The sequence below is a fragment of the Terrapene carolina genome, unplaced genomic scaffold (assembly GCF_002925995.2).
Source record: "Terrapene carolina triunguis isolate 2854851 unplaced genomic scaffold, T_m_triunguis-2.0 Scaffold227, whole genome shotgun sequence".
Classification (NCBI taxonomy): domain Eukaryota; kingdom Metazoa; phylum Chordata; order Testudines; family Emydidae; genus Terrapene; species Terrapene triunguis.
Genome location: NW_020664578.1, coordinates 2,095,822 through 2,120,484, shown reverse-complemented (window position 1 = coordinate 2,120,484; position 24,663 = coordinate 2,095,822). Strand labels below are relative to the sequence as shown.

The 24,663-nt window shown below is 53.3% G+C and overlaps 1 protein-coding gene across 1 annotated transcript; it reads right to left on the bottom strand.

The window, feature by feature from the left end:
- Positions 1 to 858: 858 nt before the first annotated feature.
- SEMA4A (semaphorin 4A) lies at positions 859 to 18,086 on the bottom strand. Its single transcript, XM_029912463.1, has 14 exons — positions 17,788 to 18,086; positions 15,358 to 15,517; positions 10,715 to 10,875; positions 10,225 to 10,287; positions 9,175 to 9,273; positions 7,893 to 8,004; positions 7,356 to 7,472; positions 6,554 to 6,684; positions 4,937 to 5,106; positions 3,979 to 4,129; positions 3,438 to 3,627; positions 2,455 to 2,570; positions 2,167 to 2,330; positions 859 to 982 (listed from the first exon to the last, which is right to left on the bottom strand). The coding sequence occupies exons 2-14, from the start codon at positions 15,449 to 15,451 to the stop codon at positions 859 to 861; spliced, it is 1,692 nt and encodes a 563-aa protein (XP_029768323.1). The 5' UTR covers positions 15,452 to 15,517; positions 17,788 to 18,086.
- Between the last annotated feature and the right edge of the window lie 6,577 nt (positions 18,087 to 24,663).

The window sequence follows — 24,663 nt, the reverse complement described above, 5'->3', positions numbered from 1 at the left end:
GCTGATGCACCAGTGGGGACCTCCAGAGCTAAAAGCACGAGCTGCTGTAGTGTGAGCTAAAGCTCCCAGCACCATAACAGCCTCTAATCCTCAGTGGATTGGGCACAGAGGGGGAACTGTACAGTTTGTTATTGTAGGGTTGTCCAGGGGACTGGCACCCTGGCGTGGTGTTGTAGGGTTGCCCAGGGTGGCTGGCATGGTGTTGTAGGATTGTCTGGGGGTGCTGGCACCCTGGAGTGGCATTGTAGGGTTGTCTAGGGTGGCTGGCACCCTGGCGTGGTGTTGCAGGATTGTCTGGGGGTGCTGGCACCCTGGCGTGGTGATGTAAGGTGGTCTAGGGGGGCTGGCACCCTGGAGTGGTGTTGTAGGATTGTCTAGGGGGGCTAGCACCCTGGAGTGGTGTTGTAGGATTGTCTAGGGGGGCTGGCACCCTGGCATGGTGTTGTAGCATTGTCCGGGGGTACTGGCATCCTGGTGTGGTATTGTAGGGTTGTCTAGGGGGGCTGGCACCCTGGGGTGGTGATGTAAGGTGGTCTAGGGGGGCTGGCACCCTGACGTGTTATTTATTACTGGGCTGAGCGCTGCCTTGGTGACATTATTTTTGATTGAAGCGTTTGTCATGGGATTTGCTCCGCGCTGTTTGCAAAGCAGGGCCAAAGCCCACCAGAGACGCCATGCCTCAGAAGCACTGAGCGTGGCCCCCTTCGTTCCTCCCCGGATCCAGCTCCTCCCTAGAGCAGGCAGCCCACCCTGGCTTGCAGCGGGGCCTCCCCAGCCCCCCTCGTAGCATTGCAGGCTTAGAGCCCCACCCGCCGGCAGACACGTGCCCCAAGCACAGTAAACCCAGAAGGTCGATACTCAACTTTTTACCAGGCTGCTGCCCGAGTCGTCCCGAGACCTGGGTGTGGCCCTGCCTCTCCCACTGAGCTGCTGGCACGTAGCCCCCGGTCTACCCGTCTCGACGTCCTGCAGCCAGTCACTCCTAGAGAGGGAGAAGTGACACACTGAGAACCCAAGGCAATGAAGTCGCTCTCAAGCCGCTGCTTGACGTGGGGACGGCAGGTGAGCTGGTTGCTGGGCTCGCCCTGAGGAGCTGGGTTCAAGTCCTCCCTTAGGTCCCAGGACATAAGAACATGAGAACAGCCAGACTGGGTCAGACCAAAGGTCCATCTAGCCCAGTATCCTATTTTCCGAGAGTGGGCAATGCCAGGTGCCCCAGAGGGAATGAACAGAACAGGGAATCATCAGATGATCCATCCCCTGTCGCCCATTCCCAGCTTCTGGCAAACAGAGGCTAGGGACACCATCCCTGCCCATCCTGGCTAATAGCCATTGATGGACCTATCCTCCATGAACTTATCTAGTTCTTTTTTGAACCCTGTTATAGTCTTGGCCTTCACAACATCCTCTGGCAAAGAATTCCACAGTCTGACTGTGCATTGTGTGAAGAAATATTTCCTTTTGTTTGTTTTAAACCTGCTGCCTAGTAATTTCATTTGATGAGCCCTAGTTCTTGTGTTATGAGAAGGAGTAAATAACACTTCCTTGTTTACTTTCTCCACACCAGTCATGATTTCATAGGCCTCTGTCATATCCCCCCTTAGTCGACTCTTTTGCAAACTGAAAAGTCCCAGTCTTATTAATCTCTCCTCCTACGGAAGCCGTTCTATACCCCTCATCATTTCTGTCGCCCTTTTCTGAACCTTTTCCAATTCCAATATATCTTTTTTGAGATGGGGCGACCACATCTGCACACAGTATTCCAGATGTGGGCGTACCGTGGATTTATATCGAGGCCACAGGCGACTGGCCAGTGGCACATGCTCTGAGAGCGTGGTGCCCGTGGAATGCCCATCAGCGCTAGCGAAGCGCGTTAACAACACCGTAGGGCTGTATTCCTGGTGGGCGGGGCCTTCGGGCTAGGGAACACTAGGGGCTTTTCACCCTCCCCACTCCCACCACTCCCCGAGGCCCAGAAATGCCCTAAGTTGGGAACAGAGCCAGAAGTCCTGACTCCCAGCCCCCTGCCTCTGACCACTACAGCCCACTCTCTTCCCAGAGCAGGGAATAGAACCCTGACTCGCCAGGCTCTGCTCTAACCACCAGACATGGCTGCCTCCCTCTCGGAGGTTACGCCGGAGCTGTTCCACACACTGAGCTACTCACGTGTTTTTGTTTGTGCCTCGGGTCTCCTGGCATGACTGGCTGTGCCTGTCCCAGGCGCAGTAGGGGTCTCGGGCGAGGACACAGTCAGCACAGCTCCTGTACACGCTGCAGTTGGCCAGCGGCACCTGCAGCACCCCCTTGGAGTACCCCACATACAGGATCCCCTGCAGGGGGGAGACCCACAGAAAATGTCACATCTACGTCACCTACTTAGCACCGCCCGGCTGCACATGGGGCAGCGTCTCCCCTTCTTGTTTGCTGCACCAAGCAGATCTGTAGGTCTCCTACCTTCCCAGGTGAGAACAGAAGGTTCTGCACAGGTTCCGGGTCCTTAAACAGCTGGATTTCCTCAATGATGTGAGTACCGCTGGCCAGAGCCACTGCTCTGTGCAGGAACCCTTGATCTGTGGGAGGAAATATAGGGACACAAGTGTATTTACCATGGGGCTGAGATAATGCATCCTCTCTTTGAGGAGCTGATCTCTTCTCTAAACTGACTGTGCGTAACAAAGGTATTTAAGTTCTTAATTTCAGTGGAAGTTGAGTATCTGGATCTAAATGGCTAGTCTATTCAATTCTCTCTCTCTCTCTCTCTCATACAATTTGCTTAATTAAAAGAGAATGATCCTTCGTTTATACAGGGCCTTTTGCCCCAGTATGCCTCCAAAGCACTTTGTTAGCTGGCTGGCACCAACCTTGTCAGGCTTATACAAACCAGTTTGTCCACCATTAAATGCAGCCACCTCTGGGGTGAAGAGCAGTAAATGTGTTTAACAATGCACAGGACAGCAAGTGAAGAAGAGCCATACCTAACTGAAAATGCAATGGGCAGGGTGCAATTAACAGAGCTGAGACTGGCCGGTAAAATGGGGTGAAACACCCCCCTGCTCTCCTAACACACAAATTCCAAAATAACAAATACACAAATTGGCAACAACAACAAAATAGTCAAAATGTTTAAATTTTTGTTTTGAATTTTCAATTTCATTTTTTCCCAAAAGTCTCAAAAACGAAACAAATTTTTTTTTAACTCTTTAGTTTCATCCAAAACCCCCAAACGTTTCATTTCCGGTCCACCCGAAATGAATTTTTTCTTAATTTTTCAGGTTAATCACCGGAAAACGAATTACTCGTCTGACTCCGGCGATAAGTGCCTGTCTCCGTCCCACTGATGTCAATGGGAGCTTTACCATTGGGTAAACCGTCAGCTGGGTGCAGAATCCAGCCCCACGCACCGAGGAGGTGGTTTCCCCTGCTCATGGGAGCCGTACCTGTTCCCAGGAACATCACCTCATAGGAGGTGCCCGTGACACTGTGGGTTTGATCGACTGCGATCCGCGTATACTTCACGTTCTGCTTCACCAGCAGCGGCTGCTTGTTCCTGGGCGCAACCTTCTCATCCACCAGGAAATGGTTTTTCATGAAGCTCAGGACTTTGTCCGCTGATGGGTGCACCGAGCACTGCAGTGGGAGGAGAAAGGCAGGGGATCAGAAGCTGCGGGATCTGGGCTAGTGACCGGCTTAGGGTTGGTTTTTTTTGCTCTACGCACCCTTGCAAAGGGGAAAAGCACAGCTGATTATGCCAGCTTCCTGTAAAAAGCAAGGCAGATGGTCTATTATCCAGGGAAACTGAGGCACGGAGAAGTTAAGTGCCTTGCCCAAAGTCAGTGACAACAGCAGGAATTGAACCCAGGTGTCCTGAGTCCCAGACTCCTGGCTTAACCCCAACCGTGTCCTGCAAAGTCATCCTTCGGGGCAGACCCACACATCATCATGCCGTGGCGTTAGAGGCGCGAAGCAGGTGATACTCACGCTGCCAGGGCGGGGCTCAGGGATCTCATCGCTGTATGTCGTCCACCGGGAGCTCTCCTTGTTCAGCTCCTTGTATTTCCCGCTGAAGACTCTTTCGATGTCCTCCAGGTTGAAAGCGCACACCGCCGTGCTGCCTGCGTCTCCCATCTGCCTGCCAAGGGACGAGTGATCCTGTTAGCGGTACACGCCAGCGCTAGGGGGACCCCGAAGGTGGGCAGGTCAGATGAGGGATCCAGCCACACCCTGCCTGTGACGTGTGGGTGAGTGGGCATGGGGAGTCCACCCCATTTGGGGCCCTCTCTAAGGGCTGTTCCTTGGCCATATAAACGTTGGATCCTTCTGAAATAATAATGCCAGGCGCTTCCACAGCGACCTCCACCCAGGGCCTCCATCCACTTGCAAAGCATCAATTCTCACCACCCCGGAGTGACAGGCACTTGTCTATGAACAGAATCCAGGAGTCTTGACTCCCAGCCCCTGCCTCCTCTGACCACTAGCCCATGCTCCTTCCTAGAGCTGGGCAGAGAACCCAGGCATGCCAACTCCCAGTCCCCAGTGCTCTAACTCTTAAATCACACTCACGCCTAGATGTGGCACTAGAATCCAGGAGTCCTGACCCCAAGCCACCTGCTCTAACCACTAGACACCAGTCTCATCTCTTAGTTCTGAAATGTACTAAGCAACTTCTTCAGCAATACCAAGTGGCAAGGAGTTCCACAGGTTAATGACATGTTCTGCAATAATGAAATATTCAGGGTGAACCATAACGCAGAACGGGTCCTACTTTCTGGGTACAGCATACCCATTTGAATGGGCAGGATGGACAGACGCCCCCTCCCCACAAATGTCCTTCTTGCGTTAGAGCCAGGGGATTTGTGGGTGTGCGAGCCTGGGAATACGTGGGTCCTTGGGGGATTTCGGAGCCCTTTGGGCAGGAGAGGAAAGTTTCCTGCCTTACCATTGCGAGGTGAAGACTCCATAGAAGACGGCGCCCCCTCCTGGCTGGGGTAGGACAAAGGAGTGATGGATCACGTTGAAAGGGAAGTGTCCAGGCTGGAAGCACGTCAGCTGAGCTTTCAGGAACGTGGTCCATTTCTTCTGCAGCACCTTCTGTCCTCCGACGTCATTCTGCAGGAGAGAGGAATGCCTGGTCACCCTGAACGGAGCAGGGCCTCTCCTTAAAGGGACGGCTGAGAGGACGGCTTGTCCTGGGGGTCAGCGCGCAGCCATGCCGCCATTGCGCTGGTACAGCTCCGCCAGCAGGGGGTGTATATGCTGCTCCAAACAGGGGAAGAGCTATTCTGAATGAAGGGAAGGTCTGAGAGGAAGGGTGGCCCCTGTGGGGAGACCCGAACTCAATCCCCTGCTCAAAATAAAAAGGGGGAATTCTAGTGGTACAGCTGTGGTGAGTAAACCAACCACCAGGCTCTGATCAGCTGATGTTCCAGACAATGATGTTGTAATAAGCCCTCGTGCATAGCCAGTGAGGAATGAGGAACTAAAAAGGTGGATACAAGCAGGAAACCACCCAGACAGTGGTAACGGGCTGTTAGGAGGCTAGTGAGCCATTTTAAGATATGAGATTAATAGATTCCGAAGCCAGAAGGAACCATTGTGATCATCCAGCCTGACCTCCTGTACAGCACAGGTCAGAGAGCTGCCCCAAAATAATTCCTAGAGCAGGTCCTTTAGAAAAACATCCAATTAAAAATGGTCAGGGATGGAGAATCCACCATGATCCTCGGTCTTTTGTTCCAACCCTTAATTACGCTCACTGTTAAAAATTGATGCCTTATTTCCAGTCTGAATTTGTCTGGCTTCAACTTCCAGCCATTGGCTTGCGTTAGACCTTTGTCTGCTAGTCTGAAGAGCCCACCATCAAATATTTGTTCCCCACATAGATATGTATAGATGGTGCTCAAGCTGCCCCATAACCCACATGGAGTCCGAATGCAGGGGGGTGGCTGCAGGCACAGTTGCAGTGTGACCCCGAAAGGGAGTGGAGGCCAGCCAGCCAGTTAGAATCATAGAATATCAGTGTTGGAAGGGATCTTAGAAGGTCATCTAGTCCATCCCCCTCCTCAAAGCAGGACCAATCCCCAGACAGATTTTTGCCCCAGATCCCTAAATGGCCCCCTCAAGGATTGAACTCACAATGCTGAGTTTAGCAGGCCAATGCTCAAACCACTGAGCTATCCCTCCCCCCTTCGTGGGCTCCAGGCTGGTGCAGAGCAGGGAATCGGGACAGCATGTGTCTATATCTGTAAATAAATGGGTGACACCAGCCACCTCTCATTCAAACGGAACTGTCCCGGATTTCTGCTAGAGCCCAGCTCTGGGAAGGGGCAACTGAATTTTATTCCTCGTCAATGTCTACGTCTATGCAAGGCCCCCGGCACAGATCTGAAGGCAATCAAGCTGCCCAGATGCCACGGAGGGCAGAACAGAGGCCCTGTGGCTCGGGTGGGTCAGTTGTCGTCACCGGGGCAGGCCACAAGCAGGAGAGACGACAATGCCGGGGTACGGGACATAGGAGCGCACGCGCTCCCATAGCCAACTCGGGCCAGCCTCATACCTTGCACACACGAGCCACCCGGGAGACCGTGAGCTTCTCAAAGAAATCAAACTCCTCGGCCGTCTCCTCGAAGAAGAAATAGACCTTCTCATCTCCAGGGATGTTGGCTGAGGCCACGAAGCCCGCGTCGACTGTCGGGGGGAAGGAGACCAGGCGGGTTAGATGCCCAGTCCCTGCGTGCTGCTTCCCGAGGGGCAGATGGGGGGGCATGTAAATATCCATGGGAGGCTGGGGGCTTGTTGCCTAGGAAACACATCCCTGAGGCCAGTGGGCACCAGCCATTCGCCTGTTGGCTAATAGGTGACGGCGACTCGAGCAAAGAGTCCCTGAGCCTGATTCTCACTGATGTGAGGCCCCGTTAAGTGGCTAAAGGGCCTTAAAGTGGGGGGAACTGGTCCCCTGAGAATCCTTCCTGAGCAGGGTTCTCCCTGGCCAGCGTGGAGCTGCTCCCGCCCCGGCTTAGGGGGCAGATTGTGGGCATGAGTACAGTGCCTTATGCTGTGGTTATTCTCTGCTTCCCAGGGACGGCAGGGGGCCAAGGGGAGCCCAGTGTAAATTAGAGCAGCCCCGAGGCTGCTCTAACTGGCCCCGGAGCCAGGCTGAGCACAGCCTCAGCGCAGGAAGAGCTCAAAGGGTGTTGCAGCCTCTCATCCCAACCCCACCGGGTAACAGAGTCAGGTCCCGTGTCTGGAAGATCTGAAATCGATAGCTGCCCATTTATGATGCTACCTCAGCCCCTGCCCTTCCCCACACCCCACCCCGTTCCCAGCAGCAGGAGCAGGCCCTCCTACCCCCTCCTCACCATTCAGCCACCTGAGGAAGGTATCGGTCTTCAGAAAGGTCCTGCTGCCCAGGGCACGGGAGATTATGGGCTCGCTTCCTTGGAAGTTGTTCATGGTCCCCGTGTAGAGCTCACCATCTGCAGGCGGAGAGAGGTGGTGAGGGAAGCCCGGACCGGCAGCTGTGCCGGTGCCTCTGGGCTCGGTTATTTAGTCAGAGAGAGGTAAAGCGCTTTGAGATCTCTGTAGGAAAAGTACCAGAGCTAGGACTCGTTACCCTGATGGATTAGAGTGGGTGACCCGGGCATTGAGGGATAAATCTACACACAGCGCATCGAAGGATGACAGCAGGACCTTAAAGGTTTCTTTCAGGCCAGCCCCATCCGGGAGCTGCCGCACCGAAGACATGTGACTCGACTGATTCAGCTCAAGACCTAATCCTTTGCTTTGAGGCATCATAACTGTCCATGGGCCGACCACTGTAGGGCAGCGGGTTCCACCTCCCTCCCCATCACGCAGTCCCTGCACAGCCCCTGGTTTCCAAAGAGCTCCGTACTCACCCACCAGGATGGCCGTATACTTGTGGCGGGGGTCGAAGGGGCACTGTCCCTTCCCATCCTGGAGGAGAGGCTCCCCTTGGCCTCCAGAAACCAGGCTGAAATTCTCCAGATTCTACGAGGAATTAAAGATCAATCAATCAGTCGCAGAACAAGAACAAACCGAATGGTGGTCACTTGAGTTCAGCCTAGAGCCAGATCCCTTCCAGACTCCAGGCACAGGGCGGGGGGAATCAACTTTCATAATTAAGATAATTCTCTCTATTATATTATAATCGACGTGTTTTACCAACAAGGTCACCCACAGGCCAGTGGCAGTGCCAGGAATGGAAGCCCGGTCTTCTGAGACCCAGCCCAGGGCTACAGCCACTACGCCACATTCATAATATAACCCCAATAAAGTCAAATTATAATACTAATGGAACCCCAATAATCAGGAACTGCAAATCAGGACACCCTTGAATTTTGGAGGAGAAGCCAGGCCAGAGCTCAGACGAGTTCTCTCGTCTGGTGACTCCAACTTGAGAAAATCAGAGGCCACTTTTGAAAATGTTGACCCGGGTTCCTGTAAACTCACCACTTTTCCCGTAAACCCGGGCCTTTCATTTGGAAAGGGAAATAACCAGAAAATATAGGAGGCTCCTCAACGTACACACAGAGCCAACAGAGGGCAGCAAAGCCTCGTCTATGGAGACTAGAACGCGAGTCCTGACTCCGCCCCCACTCGCTCTGACCACTAGACCACACTACCTCTCCGACCTGGAAATAGAACCCAGGAGTCCTGAGTCCGCCCTCTTTGCTCTCTTGCTCTCCTCTCTCCTCACACACTGCCTCGACGAGGTGGTCAATAAAGGCCAGATTTCCCAGTGTTTAAGTGCTTAAAGATACAAATAGGCATATATTGGGATCTTCAAATGCACTTAGGCACCTAACTCCCTTTGAAGACCAATGGGACAAAGGTGCTACTGTAAATCCCAATAGGTGCCTAGCTGCATCGTTAGGCGCCTAAACCCCTTTGCCGATCTGGCCCTAAACCCCTTCTGTGTCCCGCCAGTCCGGGTCAGGATTTAGGGAGACCCCATGTGGTAACCCTGCACAGCGCAGTCTGGGGAACTGGAGGGCCAGAGAGAATCACAAGGTCTCTCTGTGTCCAGCAGCCTCAGTGGCAATCACAGACCAGCCCTGCCTCTTGGCCCATTTCCGGAACCAAACCCTTTGCAGGCTCTGAAGCGCTGTACCGGGTGCTGGAGTCAGAGCTTCCCACCAACCCAGACCAGACACTCACAATGTAAGAGCAGATGGGGCTGAAGGCGTAGGTCCCACAGGTGTACAGGTGAGTCTGGTTCACTGGCACCAGGACACGGATGAAGTTGAAGCACTCTGTCTGTGGGAGAAAAGAACACGCCACTTAAAAGAACAGCTTAGATTTCAGATTGCTTCACAGGCTGCATATAACAGGATCACTATGCTCAGCACTGACATGCAGCCACCTCTGGGGTGGGATGCAGCAGTGATTTAACAGCCCCCAGCAACATCTCACTGGGGTCACTTACCCATAATTAAAATGCAGCCACCTCTGGGGTGGCAGCAGTTTCAAAACTACATGACAACACTGCACAGGGATGGCTCAGCCAGCATTAAAATGCAGCCACCTCTGGGGTGGGACTTGGCTGCAGTTCAATAGCACACAGCAACACTATACAGGTATCCTGCTCAGCACTACAATACAGCCACCTCTGGGTCACAGCGTGGCTGCTGCTTCAAAAGCACACAGCAACACCGCACAGCGATTATTTACCCAGCATTAAAATGCAGCCACTTCTGGGGTGGGACTTAACAGCTGTTCAACAGCACATAGCAATGCTGCACTCGCCCAGCCCTAAAAAACAGCCACCTCTAGAGTGGAGCGTGATAGCTGTACAACGGGTTTAGGAGAAGAAGAACACGACCGAACTGAGCTGCAAGGGGAAGTTAGGGAGGCAAAGGAAGAGTTGGCCAGGACACCAGAATTATCACCCCCCTGCGTGGGATGTTTTAAAAGACCTCAAGCACAGCACAGCACCTCAGGCTGAGACCCTGAGAAGAAGGCCACCGAGTCCACCGGCAAGCCCTACCGCTTCCTGTTCAAGGTGTGGGAGTGAGAAGCCAGGCTCAGGAATTGCACCTCGCTTGGTATCACCTCTCACGGCACCGCAAAGCACCCACCCACCCCAGCACCCACCTCTCAGCATTGTCACCAGCTCTCCATGCCCTCCATAGACACGCCAAGACTAACTGCGCCCTCGAGGGGCATAATACAGCCCGCACCAGCACCAGCGTCTCCCCCTCTCCTTACCAAATTGCTTTTCTTCTTAAAGACACACTCCTCTTTTTTTTTAAGCACAGGTGGCCACACTATCTGTAAGGGGGGGAAAGAGAGAGATTCTTCAATGGTTGGGAGGAAGTTTCCACCTGGAGAAAAGGTCAAGAGCCTGTAATAGTGCACTGGAAGGAAAGGAAGCTGCTGAGAGCAAAATTCTCAGGGAGGGGAATATGGTCTAGTGGTCAGAGCAAGGGGGTTAGGGAGTCAGGACTCTTCAGTTCTATTCTCTCTAGAGGCTTCCGCTTAAGGTTCAAAGCACTTTACCAACATTAATGAATTACATCTCACAATTCCTCGCCTCTGAGTACCATTATCCTCACTTTCCAGATGGGGAAACTGAGGCACGGGGAGGAGGAACAGAACCCAGGTCTGACTTCCACTTGCCCCACCCCCTGGATCAGCCTTCCTCCCTCCTGCACCCCAAATGCTCCCCACTCTCTGGGGAAGGCCGAGCTCTACTCACTGAGCCCGTCAGCTTCATGGACCCAGCACTGTCCACCCGGAGGGAGAGGATGGTGTCTCGAGCTCCCACGTACAGAGTGCCTTCGTCTTCGCTCAAGAGGAAAGTATCATAGTTGAAGATTCCGTCCTGGCTGAAGCTGGTTAGGGTCCTCCGGGGGTCTCCTGGCAGGGATCGAACAGTGCATGGTATATGATACTTAGCACCTATATACACCTCTACCTCGATATAACGCTGTCCCCGGGAGCCAAAAAATCTTACCGCATTATAGGTGAAACCGCGTTATATCAAACTTGCTTTGATCCACCAGAGTGCGCAGTCCCGCCCCCCCCCCCCGCCCCCCGGAGCACAGCTTTACCGCATTATATCCGAATTCGTGTTATATCAGGTCGCGTTATATCGAGGTTGAGGTGTACCATAACGTGGGTCCTACATACCATAAAGAGGCACCAATATCCCATCATGTAGCACCCGCATACTGTAGAGTGGCACCTATATACCATAGCTTGGCACCTCTACTCCATAACTCAGCACCATATATGTAAAGTGGCACCTGTACAGAATAGCATTAGAGTTGGTTGAAATTTTTTTCCAACAGAATTTTTTTTTTTTGTCGGAAACACGTTGATTTCCACAGAATTTCATTTTTTGATGAAAATCACCTAAACAAAGCGTTTTGATCATGGAACAGAATGCTCTGGGGGTTTTTTTGTTTCACAATTTATTTGATAGGATTTAAAAAAATCAAAATCAATTGACTCAAAACAATTTAAAAAAAAATTCATTTAGCAGGAATTGTTGAAACTCTACGTTTCATTCCCATTCGGAACAAAAACCAATTTTGAAATGGCGGAACGTCCTGCTAAAACCAGAAACGTAACTTCCCACAAAACTCTACATAACATGTGTGTGTTGTAACACAGCATCGATCATATGAATGGCCCTACTGAGTCAGACCAAAGGTCCATCTAGTCCAATATCTGGTCTTCCGACAGTGGCCAGTACCAGGTGCCCCAGAGGGAATAAACAGAACAAGTGATCATCAAGTGATCCATCCCCTGTCGCTCATTCCCAGCTTCTGGCAAATATATCACAACTTACCATGTATATGTTGTCACATAGCATCTATATAGCAACTTAGATGAATACCATAACCATCTATATGCCATAACATAACACATATGCATGTACCATAAGAGAGCATGTATGTGGTATAGTGGTGAAGGGTCTGGACTATGACAAAGGAAATCTGGATTCTAGACCAGGCTCTGCTGAAGACCCACTGGGTGACCTGGAGCAAATCACTTCCCCTCCCACATTTGGTTTGCCTTGTGTATGGAAACACCACAGGGCGTGGCCTGGCTCTCACTGTGTGTATGTACAGCTCCTAGCACAATGGGGCTCTGATCTCCGTGAGGGCCTCTTGGAGATAATGCAGATAAATAATAAATGCATGTACTGTAACAGAGCACCTATATACTGAAACACAGCATATCTATCTATCTATATACACGCACTGTAACTTAGAGCCTACATACCGTAATGTAGCATGTATAGGCCACAACTTGGCACCTATATACTGTAACATAACATAGATACTGCAACTTAGTGCCTATGTAATGTAGCATGTTAATCCCATAGATCAGGCCCCATATGCTGTATGAACACTGGCAGAAGGAGCAGCCAGCATATGCAGTGGAAATGTCCCTGGAGCCGGCACTGCGGCTGGCAGGACCCTACAAAGGGCCTGGGGGAAGAGCGTGCCCTTTTCTCAGCAGCAGCAGGCTGAGGGTGGGTGGGAAAGAAGAAGGCTGCGACTGCTGGTGACTCAGTAGGGGGCGCTTTTCCCTCGGAGCCAGTGCTGACCCCAATGCCCCAGCAGGGTGCTGCAGGGGGCAGGGTGGGGACTCAGCAGGGGGCGCTCTCCCCTCTGGGCCCACCTCAACGTGGTGCTAGGGGGCGCTGAGCTGCCAGAAGGATGAGACAGAAATAACGCGGTCCGGATCGTTTGTGGTCATTGAAGATCCCGCAGTGTTTTTGCAAGGGTGAAGGCTTGACAAGGGGATGCAGCTTCAGCCTAGAATATTATAAACACGTTTCCAGAAGGCCTTAGAGCACCGGAAACGCTTCACTGGCCATGATTGTTTATTTAGATACATCGAAAGCAAACAGACAAAAGAAATCCCCTGTGGCACTTGCATCCCAAATTGCAGCCACGTCCTAGGATTTGTGGATGTGAGCTCCAGAGACTCACAGCGCTGTACGGCTGGAAGGGACCTGGCAAGATCATCTAGTTCAGCCCCACCCTCCCATGAACAGAAACTGACTAGATCCCAAAGCCCAAGTGATTTGTCTATTTCCAGCGCTGAAGCAAAAAAACAAAACCAAACCAAAGGGTGAAATAAGAAAATTAGATCTTGCAAAACTCTTATTGATTTAATAACCCACCACAGGGAAGGGAAATTGTTTTATTAAAACATGCGGGGGGGGAGGGGAGGCCTGACTCTCACTACTCTGGCAGCATAACCCGAGAGCCCATGTCATTTACACACCACTCTGAGGCCCCTTTTACTCTGCTAGAATAAGGAAAAAGAGCCAGAGGGAGAATCAGGCTCATGATTTTATTCTGGACAAATTCCAACTCCTCTAATTACAACCCTGCCTCCTGTTATTAGGAAGCACGGCCTGATATTCAGCCTGCATGTTCCTTTGCTTTATTTCCCGTTGCTCGGAGCAAGGATTCTGTAATGCCGGCACTGGATGTGGACTCAGGGGGGTCTATCCCTGGCTTTCAGCAACTCGCTTCAGTCCAGATCCACAAAGATATTTAGGCACCTAACTCCCATGGGTTAGGTGCCTAAACGCCTTTGGGAATCTGGGCCTTAATGTCTCCATGCCTCAGTTTCCCATCTGTCAAGCTGGGCGAACAATCCTTCCTTTCTCCCACCCTTCACCTGTCTTGCCTATTTAGGTTATAAGATATCCAGGGCAGGGATTGTCTCTCATGGTGTCTATGCAGCACCTAGATTGGATCCTCTAAACCCTCTCGAACCATCCTGTTTCCTTGACATTCAAGTGCTCGTTAGATGCTTTTCCTCTCTAGCCAAGTCGGCCGTATTTAGCTCTTCTCATCTCCAATCCTAAATCAGGTCCGTCTCCCCCACCCAACAAGCCCCTTCCCAGCTCAGTGGAAATCGCGTGATATTTCTTTTCTTTTCAGAAGGAGCTGAAAGGCGATCGGGTTTAATAGACGGCTGCTCGCTAGAGAGGCTGCAGCTGGAATTTGTTTTCACAGGGTGCCAGCAAAGGCCGGGGTAATTATAAGCATTCCCCAGCGCTCTGGCGTTTACTGCCTCTGGGTTTGGAAAAGGAAGAATGCGTTCGTTTTGTGCAAGCGGGGCCCGATCCAAAGTTGGTGGGAAGACTCACGTCACCACGGCCCAAAGGGACCATTGTGATAATCTACTCTGACCTCTTGCCCAGGGCAGGCTAGCTAGAGCACGTCAGACTCCCAGGCCAGATCCTTGGGGTAGGAAAACTGGGCCCATCTGGGATTTGAACTCAGGCCCATTCAAGCCACTGGGACCCAGTTCCTCAGTGTGCTGACAGCTGCTCCTTCGGTCTATATCAGGGGTTCTCAGACTTTTGTCCTGGTGACCCCTTTCACCTAGCAAGCCTCTGAGTGCGAGCCCCCTTATACATTAAAAACACTTATTTATATATTGAACACCATTATAAATGCTGGAAGCAAAGCGGGTGGAGGCTGACAGCTCACGGCCCCCCATGTAATAACCTTGCGACCCCCTGAGGGGGCCCGACTCCCAGTTTGAGAACCCCTGGTCTATATCATCTCCTACTCTCCCGACTGTGAATCCCACCGTTGTTGCCCCTGATGGGAACCCCGAGGTACAGAGAGCCAGCCAGTCACGTAGCACCGTTGCGGCAGCTCGGCGAATAGAACCCAGGTGTCCTGGCAGCCAGTCCTGTATAGCCCCAAGCCAGGCTGTGGCGGTAGAGTTCAGGATCTGAACTCACATCTTCCCCTGCCCCAGCCTCCCTCCGAAGCACCTGCCTTCATCCCCTTTAGGGTGACCAGACAGCACATGTGAAAAATCGGGACAGTGGGTAGGGGGTAATAGGAGCCTATATAAGAAAAAGACCCAAAAATCGGGACTGTCCCTATAAAATCGGGACATCTGGTTACCCTAATCCCCTTCTCCCCTCGCAGGGGAAAAGCAGCTTCCGAGACCAAAGCCCTGCTCTTTACATGTGCCGCGTCGACAGGGAGACGTGAGACGCACCCCCTCGCTCCCCGCCATTTCTCACCCCCCCAGTCCCGGCTACAGGCAAGGAGCCTCTCTCTCTACCGGTGCCCCGTGCCCCTCCCCGGGCCTGGGAGGCTGACAGCGGGCGATTCAGAGGGGAGCAGCTCTCTCTTTCTCTTCCTTTAACCCCTTTTTCATTTCCTCCTTCCAACGGTCTCTCTCCGTTTTATTTAGTCTCTCTGCCTTCTGTCTGTCCAGGCCCATCTGTCTGTCTTTGCACTCTTCTTTTCCTTTCTTCCTTCCTTCCCACCACCCCTCTTTTCTTGCTTTCTCATCCATCCATCCTTCTTTCTCCCCCCCCCCGCATCCTCCTTTGCTCACCTCTTGGGAAGGTGACCCTGGGAAGCAGATCTGCGCACAGGAAGGCGGCAGGCATCACCAAACTGCACAGGAGGCAGAGCGCCCGGTCGGGCATGGCTGGTTATCGTCAAAGGGTGAGGCCTTCGGTGAAATCTGCAGGGACCCGGCCCCAGCTCTTGAGCTGTCAAGAAAGCAGGGTGGGGAGGGAGGGGAAGAGACTGTTGAAGCGAGCGAGGTAACCACACGAAAGAGAACCAGCCCCAGCCTCCCATTTGCAGCGGAAGCGCTAGGCTGGGGAGAGGGCCGTGCGCAGTCATGTTTCACCAGGGACAGTGCTTTCTGCCCCTTCGTGCCATCACGGGAGCCCCGCAGGCAGCCGCAGCGTCAGGGAGGAAAGGAGCCTCTCCACCTGAGAGCAGGGCTGGGATGGGGCCACAGTGATACCGGGAGGCTGAGCCAGGCGGCAGGAGCTGCCGAGGAGAAGCCTCTCGGGGCTTGATTCTCGGCGGTTCGGCTCCTGCTGCTGGGACAAGATGGATGCGGGAGGTGCCGTTAAGCCTTTGCACCCCTCATGTTCTGGGATTGTGCGGGCTCCCCCTGTATCAGTTGGAGCAGCCTCAAGGCTGCTCTAACTTATGCTCTGCCCTCTATGGGCCCTGGGAATCAAAGAAGAGCTCACAGCGCTCCAGCCACGCCCCTTATACTGGGTGGGCGTGTCACGCGTGTCCCCTCCAGTCCACATGCAAGATAAGAGCCTACTGCTGCTGCCAGTTGATGGGGCAGCTCTTTTAGCTCAGGTTGGTGCTGATGGGTGGTGTCTTTGCACCCAGACTAATTCTTCCTGTAGTGGTGTCCGGGGCAGGACCCCCCCCAGCCGATGCTTACAAAGCGTTCCTGTCCTCATCACATCCTGAGCCCCTCTCTGCCATCCCTCCCCTCGCTCCCGCAACCTGATCCCCCCCCCCCCCCCCCCCCCCCGTCGCTCGACTCATTTCTCACGCTCTTTTCGGGGGCGGGGAGCCCTTTATGGAGACCATATGGCCAAGCTGCCCGGATCCCGCTCGCCCTCCCCAAAGGGTTGGGGAATGTGTGTTACTGGCCTTGATGATATTTTGGGCCAGATCCAAGCCCCAATCCAAAGCTGGCTGAAGACAGTGGGAGCTTTTCCACTGACATCCCCGGGGGGCTTCAGATCAGGCCTTCTGGCCCCTCCCTCACGTGAGCCGGGCAGCCCCAGCATTTCAGAAACACCTAGCAGAATTGCCGGGCGCTGTTGGGGGCTGGGTCATAGAATCATAGACTCATAGAATATCAGGCTTGGAAGGGACCTCAGGAGGTCATCTAGTCCAACCCCCTGCTCAAAGCAGGACCAATCCCCAATTAAATCATCCCAGCCAGGGCTTTGTCAAGCCGGGCCTTAAAAACAGAGGCCGGCATTTGCATCAGGGACTCCCAGAAGGTGGCAAATTCCCCACGTCCTCCAGAGAGTGGAGCTCGAAAGCCACCGACAGCTAAGTGACAGGCTGATCCGGGCCCCAACGCTGGCTCCACACACAACCCTTCCTCCTCCTCCTCCTCCTCACCCCAGCCAGATTGCAGCACCCGCAGCCGCTAAGCCGAGACGTTGCGCCTGTTGCTGGAAACGGTGGGGAAATAGGAGGTTGTGAAACGTGGGGCGCTGCGCTCGTGCGGCTCCCCCGGGGACGAGGCGTGGGGCGGGAAATGATCCCACCCTGCGCTGACCCTGGCCGTGCTCACAGCCACTCCGGCCCCTGCCCACCCTAGAACCTCCCCAACTCCTGAAATGCAGCCGGAGGCAGGGTAGGAACATGCCTCGGTGCCCACCCCCAGTGCCCCGGCTAGGCCCTACTGTCCCGGCGCTGGGCAAGAGAGGTATTCCCCAGCCTGAGCTGTTTGTTACTCCGCCGAGCGGCAGCCTCACCCCACCTTGCAACTTTGAACCTTGTTCTCTCGTCTGCATAAACGGCAGCTAATAAACCGGGGCGGGGGGGCACAAGTGCAGCCCTGGGGTAACTGCAGGGCGCTTATGCCAGCAAGGACTGGCCCGTAGACCAGGAAGGCGACGCCCAGACCCCAAGCTGTACACACAGACCACGTGCTAGCGAGGGACAGGACCCAGTGCCTGATGCTGCGGGGGTGCACTGGGGGGAGGAGGGATTTTTAAAAAGAAGAAAGAAAACAAACAAACCCTCCCTTCGAGTACCAGCTATGAAAGTGCCCTCCTGCCCCGTGTTTCTAGCAGAGAGTGGAAGCCCCTTCAAGTCCCCTCTCTATCCCCCCTCCCGGATCCCCTTGCCTGGCGCCACCGTAGAAGAGATTCCGCTCTCAGCACCCAACGCAGAGCCGCTCCCCCTGGGTCCAGCGCCCCCCGAGCTCTGCCTCGGATCCCTGCAGAGCGGGACCTAGCTGCTTATTCTCCAGCGAAATTACCTCTCCTAGGGCTGAGGTCAGAGGGCATGGGCAGAATTAGCGCAGACCTTCGGCCAGCATCATCCATTGGCAGCTAAGCCCCCGGTAGATCTCCCCAGCGCTGGGTGGATGGACTCGCTGCCCAGTGTCCGGTGCCCATCGGAGACGTCCTGGGGTGGCCTCTGGGCCCACTGGATTGGAATGACCAGCCCAGCTCCAGCTGGAGGGGCTGGCTCCTGGGTTCACTCTGCTCCCAGACGTGGCTTCGGTTCCTTCCCCTCCCGGGCTCGTGTCCAACACTAGGGCCGGGGAGCTGAGGCTGTTTCAAGTCTCTAGCTCACACTGGCAGCTGCCTGGGCTGGGGAGGGGAAGGGCACGGCTAGATCAGTGTCACTCACAGTGAGTCAGGGAACCAGAAAGTCCAGCCTCCCCGACGCGTCCTGACAGCTCCAGGGACCTTCCCTGCTCCCCTCAGCCAGGCAGGAAGCAGCTTCCTTGGGTGGTTGCTTCGGTAGGAAACAAGAGCTTTTAAAGGAGGTGGCGTGGCCCAGCGGATGGAGCAGGAATGGGGGCCCGGATGCCTGGGTTCTATTCCCAGCTCTGGGAGAAAATGTGGGCTAGAAGTTAAAGCGGGGGGAACTGGGAGTCAGGACGCCTGGGTTCTATGCCTGACTCTGGGATGGGGAGTGGGGTCTAGTGGTTAGAGCTGGGGGGGGCATTGGGAGTCAGAACCCCTGGGTTCTATTCCTGACTTTGGGAGGGGAATGTTGTCTAGTGGTTAGAGTGGCACTAGCAGCTCCTGGACTCCCTTCTCGGCAGCAGCCCCGGGGACAGACCTGGCCTTAGACACGATGATGGGAAATGTTACTCGCCCATCCAAAGTAACAAAATCCCTCACCCTGGGTGAGCCGACTACTGCGAGGCTCAGAGACGCGCTACCCGGAAGTATTTATGGTTAATTACGACCATTGTATTAACACTAACAGGCCAGCGCATAAGCCCAGGCCCCTCCCAATTCTCCGCCACGCACTTTCAAGTACACTGTTATTTACAAGCTGTCTGTCTACGCACATCTGGAGTTGAACTCATCTCCCACCCAAAGCCTTTACCAGGAGCATGCTGAACCCAGGGAGAGCTGCACCAGGGGGGTTGCTGCTGGCCTTTCCCAAAAAGGCACTGCTAGCTGACAACCCTCAGCAGTTCTCAAGGCAGGGATCATTAGCTCCATTTTACAGATAGGGAAACTGAGGCACAGAGCCGCGCCTCGACCCACTCAAAGTCACACAGAGAGTCAAAAGAGGAGCTGGGACTAGAAGCCAGGTGGGCAGGCTACTGGTCCTCCAAACTCTAACCACTAGACAAGACTCTCCCAGAGACTAGAAGAGAACCCAGCTGTCCCGACTTTCTGTTGCTTGGCTAAGCATGCCTCCCCAGAACAGGACACAGAAGTCAGGAGTCCTCATCCACTCTAACCGCTAGATCACATTCTCCCCAGAGCTGGGAACAGGACCCAGGAGTCCTGGCTCCCGGACCTCACTCCCTTTCCACTCAGCCATTGCTGGCGAGCTGCAAGAAGCCATAAAATGGAACCGCCCTTTTCCCAAGAACTGGGTTTCAATGAGTTAGCTGCGCTGATCCGGGTGCTCGGTCTGTGACGGAGGAGGCAGAGACACTGCTTGGGCCAGCGGGATCTTGCCCTGCCCAGCAGTGCCCCGCTGTTACCCTGATCAGAGCTCCTTTGCAGCACTTCCCCAGATATCTACAGCGCCTCTGCTGCAACCTAGGGCCCTGGGAGAGCATCCAGGTGTGTGGGTGTGATTTGGAGTGAACCTGTCTATTCGCCCAGCTGATCCAGCTGAGGCGTGTGCTGCAACAGCTGGATCTGTCATCAGCTGCAAATTAAACAGGAAGAAGAAACTGGAGAAAGGGCTAGAGAGCAGAAGGGTGGAAAACCACCCTGTAGAAATAAATCACGGGTTGGACACCTGCCCAGCAGTGGGTGTGGCCAGCTAAGGCCTCCAGCCCCAGCCTATGGCACTCCGTGCCTCTGCAGCCTTGGCATGACTGTTCGATCGAGACCAATTCTGGGCCTGATTCTTATTGGCATTAAGGCTCCTTCGCTAGAGCTGAATGAAAACAATTGGGAATTTTTTTCCCCACAAGGGGGGGAGGGAGTCAATTTTCAGCAGATATTTAAATCCTAAAAAAACGCTGATTTGGCAACGCTGCTGTAGCTCCTCATGGGGGTCGTAGTCCAGCTGCCGCATGCTCCCACTCTCCTTTATAGGCCAGGCTCCCCGGTTGGACTACATCTCCCATGATGCATCACAGTGTCCCCCTCTTGGAGAGGGGAGGGGGTTTATCGTGGGAGCCCCTGGCCCTGGTGCATTAGAGGAGATGTAGTCTAGCCAGGGAGCACACCCCATAAAGAAGAATAGAGGATACGAGGCCACTGAAATACAACTGCGACAACATTTCCAACTTGAAATATTTTGGTTTTCAGATCTTAGGTCTCCTCTAGACACAGATTTTTTTACTAGTAATAGCCAGTGTAAATGAGAACCAGGCCCTCTCTCTTGAGACCCATGGGAAGAACCATCTTAGTCTAGCAAAACACACCCAGAACGTGGATTTTCTTGCATAATAAGCATAACATTGTGGTTTAGGCAGGGGACTGAAAGGCAGGACTCCTAGGTTCTTTGCCTGGCTTGGCCAGTCTGCTGCTGTGTGGCCAGGGGATAGTCATGTCACCGCTCCGTGCCTCAGTTTCCCCAGGAATAAAATGGGGATCATCCAACCTCTCAAAAGGGCTCAGTTAGAAGCTGTAAAGCATCATTACTTTCCCAACACCCATAATGATCCCTGGCCATTCTCTGGCCTCTGTCATTTCAGGGCCTCAGAGCCCTTTCCACAAAGTCAGCAAGTTTCTCAACATCTGTGTGTGGGAGACACGTCTTAGCATTGCAATGCACAGGCGGGGAAATGGAGGCAGGCAGCAGGCTCCTGGAAGCCAGCATTAGGCTACTCAAACCCCGTAAGGGCCTTTTAACAAGACTCGGTGGGTTTTTGGTGGGAAAGGTGCAAAAAGTCGTGTTTGATCTGAGAACGTTCAGGTCGGGAGACGCCCCGGGTGGGATTCCGGCACTGTTCCAAAACTCCCGCTGACTTCCAGGCAGCCAGGATTTCGCTCCTTATCTTTTGGCAGCACAAACTCCTAGTCCTTGTCTTGGGAGACTGTTGCAAGCTGCACCCAGGATCAAATCAATCCCAGCCAACACCTTGAACTTTCATTCCGCCCATTCGAACTCTTTTTTCACCAGTGTTCCACACTCGTGCCTGGATGGAGGTGGGGACGTGGTCATGGCGACACAGTGAGTCAGTAGCAGAGTTGGGGATGGAACCCAGGAATCCTGATTCTCATGCCTTTCCCCTGCCAGAGGCAGGGGTAGAAGCCTGGAGTCTTGAGTCCCAGCTCCCTGCTGTAACCACTAGACCCCACTCCCTTCCCAGAGCCAAAGCTACAACCCAGGATCCCTTACGCCCATCCTCCCTGCTCTAACCACAAGGAAAGTGAGGAGTCCGGATTCCCAATCCTCTGCTCCAAGCACTAGACCACATTAAAAATGCTTAGTGCCTCAGTTTCCCCTAATAAAATGGGGGAGAATTCTCACCCTTAGGCAGCACTTTTAGATCCTCCCACTTGCAAAGTACAATCAGCATTATTAGCGTAGAGGGCAGCTGTTTGTTCCTCTTTATCCATCCCTGTTCTCCCTTAGCCATGAAGGCACCGCACTTCACCTTCAGCCCCTATCCCGCCAAAACTGTTTGGAGCTGCCCGTTCCTGGCCATTTCCCCGTGGTGCTATAGATCCAAGCCATTTCCCTGATGAACTGCCTCTCCGCGGCATCGGGTCTGCAGGGAATGACCTGATGCTTCCACCTCGGATCATCCGTCCAGAGCGGGAACAAGCGGGCTGTTCCCCTTCTGCATGTGGTGTATCAGAATTGGTTCGTGTCTCTTTAAAATAGTTTTGCATACCAGCTGGGTTCTAGCGCACAGAACACGGTGAGCGCCACTATGGGGCTCACACACTATTTAAAGGGATACTACCTCATTTTTATACACTGCACTGCTCAGCCTTTTGTTGCCCTGAATGGGAAATGCCCTTCACTGATCAGAAGGAAATGACTGAGGATCAAGGCACCTTGCTCACCTGCCTTAGCCAACTGGCAGCAGCTCGTTAGGCACGGAGCTTTGGGGAGAGGTTCCAGGAAAGGGGCATATAGTCCTAGCTGGCTTTGACATGAGAACGGCTGTGGGCCAGCTTTCCCCTTTGAGGAGCCGATCGCAGGGACGTGTGTGGTTGAGCGCATTGTCTGAACTCTGGGAAGGAGGGGGGGGACCCCTGCATTCGCTATTCGGCCGGGACAGAAAGCTCCTTGTCACACAGAAACTAGGTTACTCTGCCCTGGAGCCGTTGGCTGAGAAACAAGGCCCCAGGGAGGTTTAAATTATTCCCATTGTTCTGCACTGGTCCCGAGCCACAAATGGAGAGTGACGGGAGTTGGGGGGGCGGCTTCATCCTCAGTGATGGTAGGACCCCTCCGGCAGACACAGGGGCCTTAAAGTGGGTGGAAGAGGCACCCCAAGAATCCCCCATACACAGGTGGCTTCCCTGACCCGTGTGGAGCTGGCATTAGGGTTAAATGCCTGCAAGCAGCATGAGGGCTCCTTAAAACCACCATAACAGAAGCGCCTCCTGAATCAGAACAAACAGTAAAAGGACCAAACGAATGCCATGCAACCACGGCGAAGCAACTGAGTAACAGAGGCCACTGGAGGCAAAAAGGCCCCCTTTAAAATTTGGACATCAAATCCCAGCGAGGCTAACAGGAAGGTGCACGAACTCCAGCAGGTTACGTGTAAAAGTACAAGGCAGGCCAAGAAGGAATTTGAGAAGCAACTTGAGACGCAAAAGCTAACCATACCAATTTTTTTTTAAGTACATCAGAAGCAGAAAGCCCAGCACACAGGCAGTGGGGCCACTAGATAGGGTGACCAGACAGCAAGTGTGAAAAATCGGGACAGGGGGTGAGAGGTAATAGGAGCCTATATAAGAAAAAGACCCAAAAATCAGGAGTGTCCCTATAAAGTCGGGACATCTGGTCACCCTACCACTAGACGACCAAGATGTTAAAGGAACACCCAAGCAGGACAAAGCCATTACAGAGAAGGTAAATTGTTTCTTTGCATCGCTCTTCCCTGACGAGGATGTGGGGGAGTTACCCACATCATCAGAGATCTCCTTTGTGGCCAACAAATTGAAAGTCCTGTCCCACAGCGATGTGTCAACAGAAGAAGTTTTAGAACATATGAATACATTAAGTCATGAGGTCCAGCTGGTATTCAGCCAGGAATTCTGAAGGAACTCCAATGTGAAATTGCAGAACTACAAACTGTGGTATGTAACCTTTCTCTGGAACAAGTCTCTGTACCAGATGAGTGGAAGGAAGCTAATGTATTGCCAATTTTTAAAAAGGGCTCTGTGGGCAATCCTGGCAATTACAGACCGGTGAGCCTAACTTCAATACCGGGCAAGCTGGTAGAAACGACAATAAAGAACAGAATGATCAGACACATAGATAAACGTGATTTGTTGGGGAAGAGTCAACACGGCTTTTGTAAAGGGAAATCATACCTCACCAATCTATTAGAATTCTTTGGGGATGTCCTCAAACATGTGGACAAGGGTGATGTAGTGGATATACTGTACTTTGACTTTCAGAAAGCCCTTGACAAGGTCCCTCACCAAAGGCTCATAAGAAAACTAAGCAGTCATGGGATAAGAGGGAAGGTCCTCTCATGGATCAGTGACTGGTTGAAAGATGGGAAACAAAGGGTAAGAATAAACGGTCAGTTTTCACAATGGAGAGAGGTAAACAACAGGATCCTCCCAAGGGTTATAATGGGACCAGTGCTGTTCCATATATTCTTAAATGATCTGGAAAAGGGAGTGGAAATGAAGGGGCAAAGTTTGCAGGTGATACAAAATTATTCAAGATCGTTTAAGGCCAAAGCTGCTGCACCCCAAACACCCTCGAAAGGCTGGGGTGGTCAAAGTCCAGAACCAGTTTTGCCGCCTGGATCCCTCTCAGATCTACTGCAGGGAGGGAACCTGTGGCAATGACAGGAAACTGTCGCAGAGAGGCAGAAAGGGTTAATGCCGCCCCCCATTCTAGGGGCCCTTTTATACTGGCATTACATGATGTAGCGCTACCCGCCAGATGCGCGCTGCCTTGGGGTTAAGAGGGACCAGCACAAAATGAATGCACACACTTCAGTCACCGAGGGACTGGGGTTCTGGGTTCTCTGCACAGGAAGAAATCTCAGCCCCCTAGAGACAGATTCCTCCCCTTCCCCCCTCCTCCCTGGCTGCCCTTCCCCCCAGATCAGTGGATCTGCTGCAGCCTGATGCCGGGGTGCTGCAGCTGATCAGCATGGCTTTTCTCTACCTCCCCTCTATCCCTGGCTTTATCTTTCCAACGGGTGGGAAACAGCAGTTTCTTTCCAGGTCTCTAGGCTGGGAATAAAAGCACCTGGTGCTTTCTCGCTGCCTGCCCAGCCTCCCATGGAGAATGACAGCAGGGGGTTCTTCTCCTGGTTCTCCCCACCTTCCCCACCAGTGCCCGAGAGAGATGATCTGTCCCGCCCTCTTTATCACAGAGCTAGCAGCCCAGCTGTGCGCACCCCAAACCCTGGTGGAGCCAGCCACGCCGGGGAATTACAGACACTCTCATCTGGAGGAGACGGAGAGGAGAGACCCCGCCCTGTCTGAGCATTGCAGGTAGTTCCCAGCTGCTGACCTGTGATTCTCAGAGAAGGCAAAAGCCCCCTGGG

What these genes read in the sequence shown, in the direction of transcription:
- SEMA4A (XM_029912463.1), bottom strand. Translation starts at nt 15,451, where the DNA reads ATGCCCGACCGGGCGCTCTGCCTCCTGTGCAGTTTGGTGATGCCTGCC. An exon ending in GGGTGGCTCGTGTGTGCAAG is followed by an intron (nt 5,107 to 6,553) that starts GTATGAGGCTGG and finishes TCTCTCCTGCAG; the next exon opens with AATGACGTCGGAGGACAGAA. An exon ending in CTGAGCCCCGCCCTGGCAGC is followed by an intron (nt 3,628 to 3,978) that starts GTGAGTATCACC and finishes CTCCCACTGCAG; the next exon opens with TGCTCGGTGCACCCATCAGC.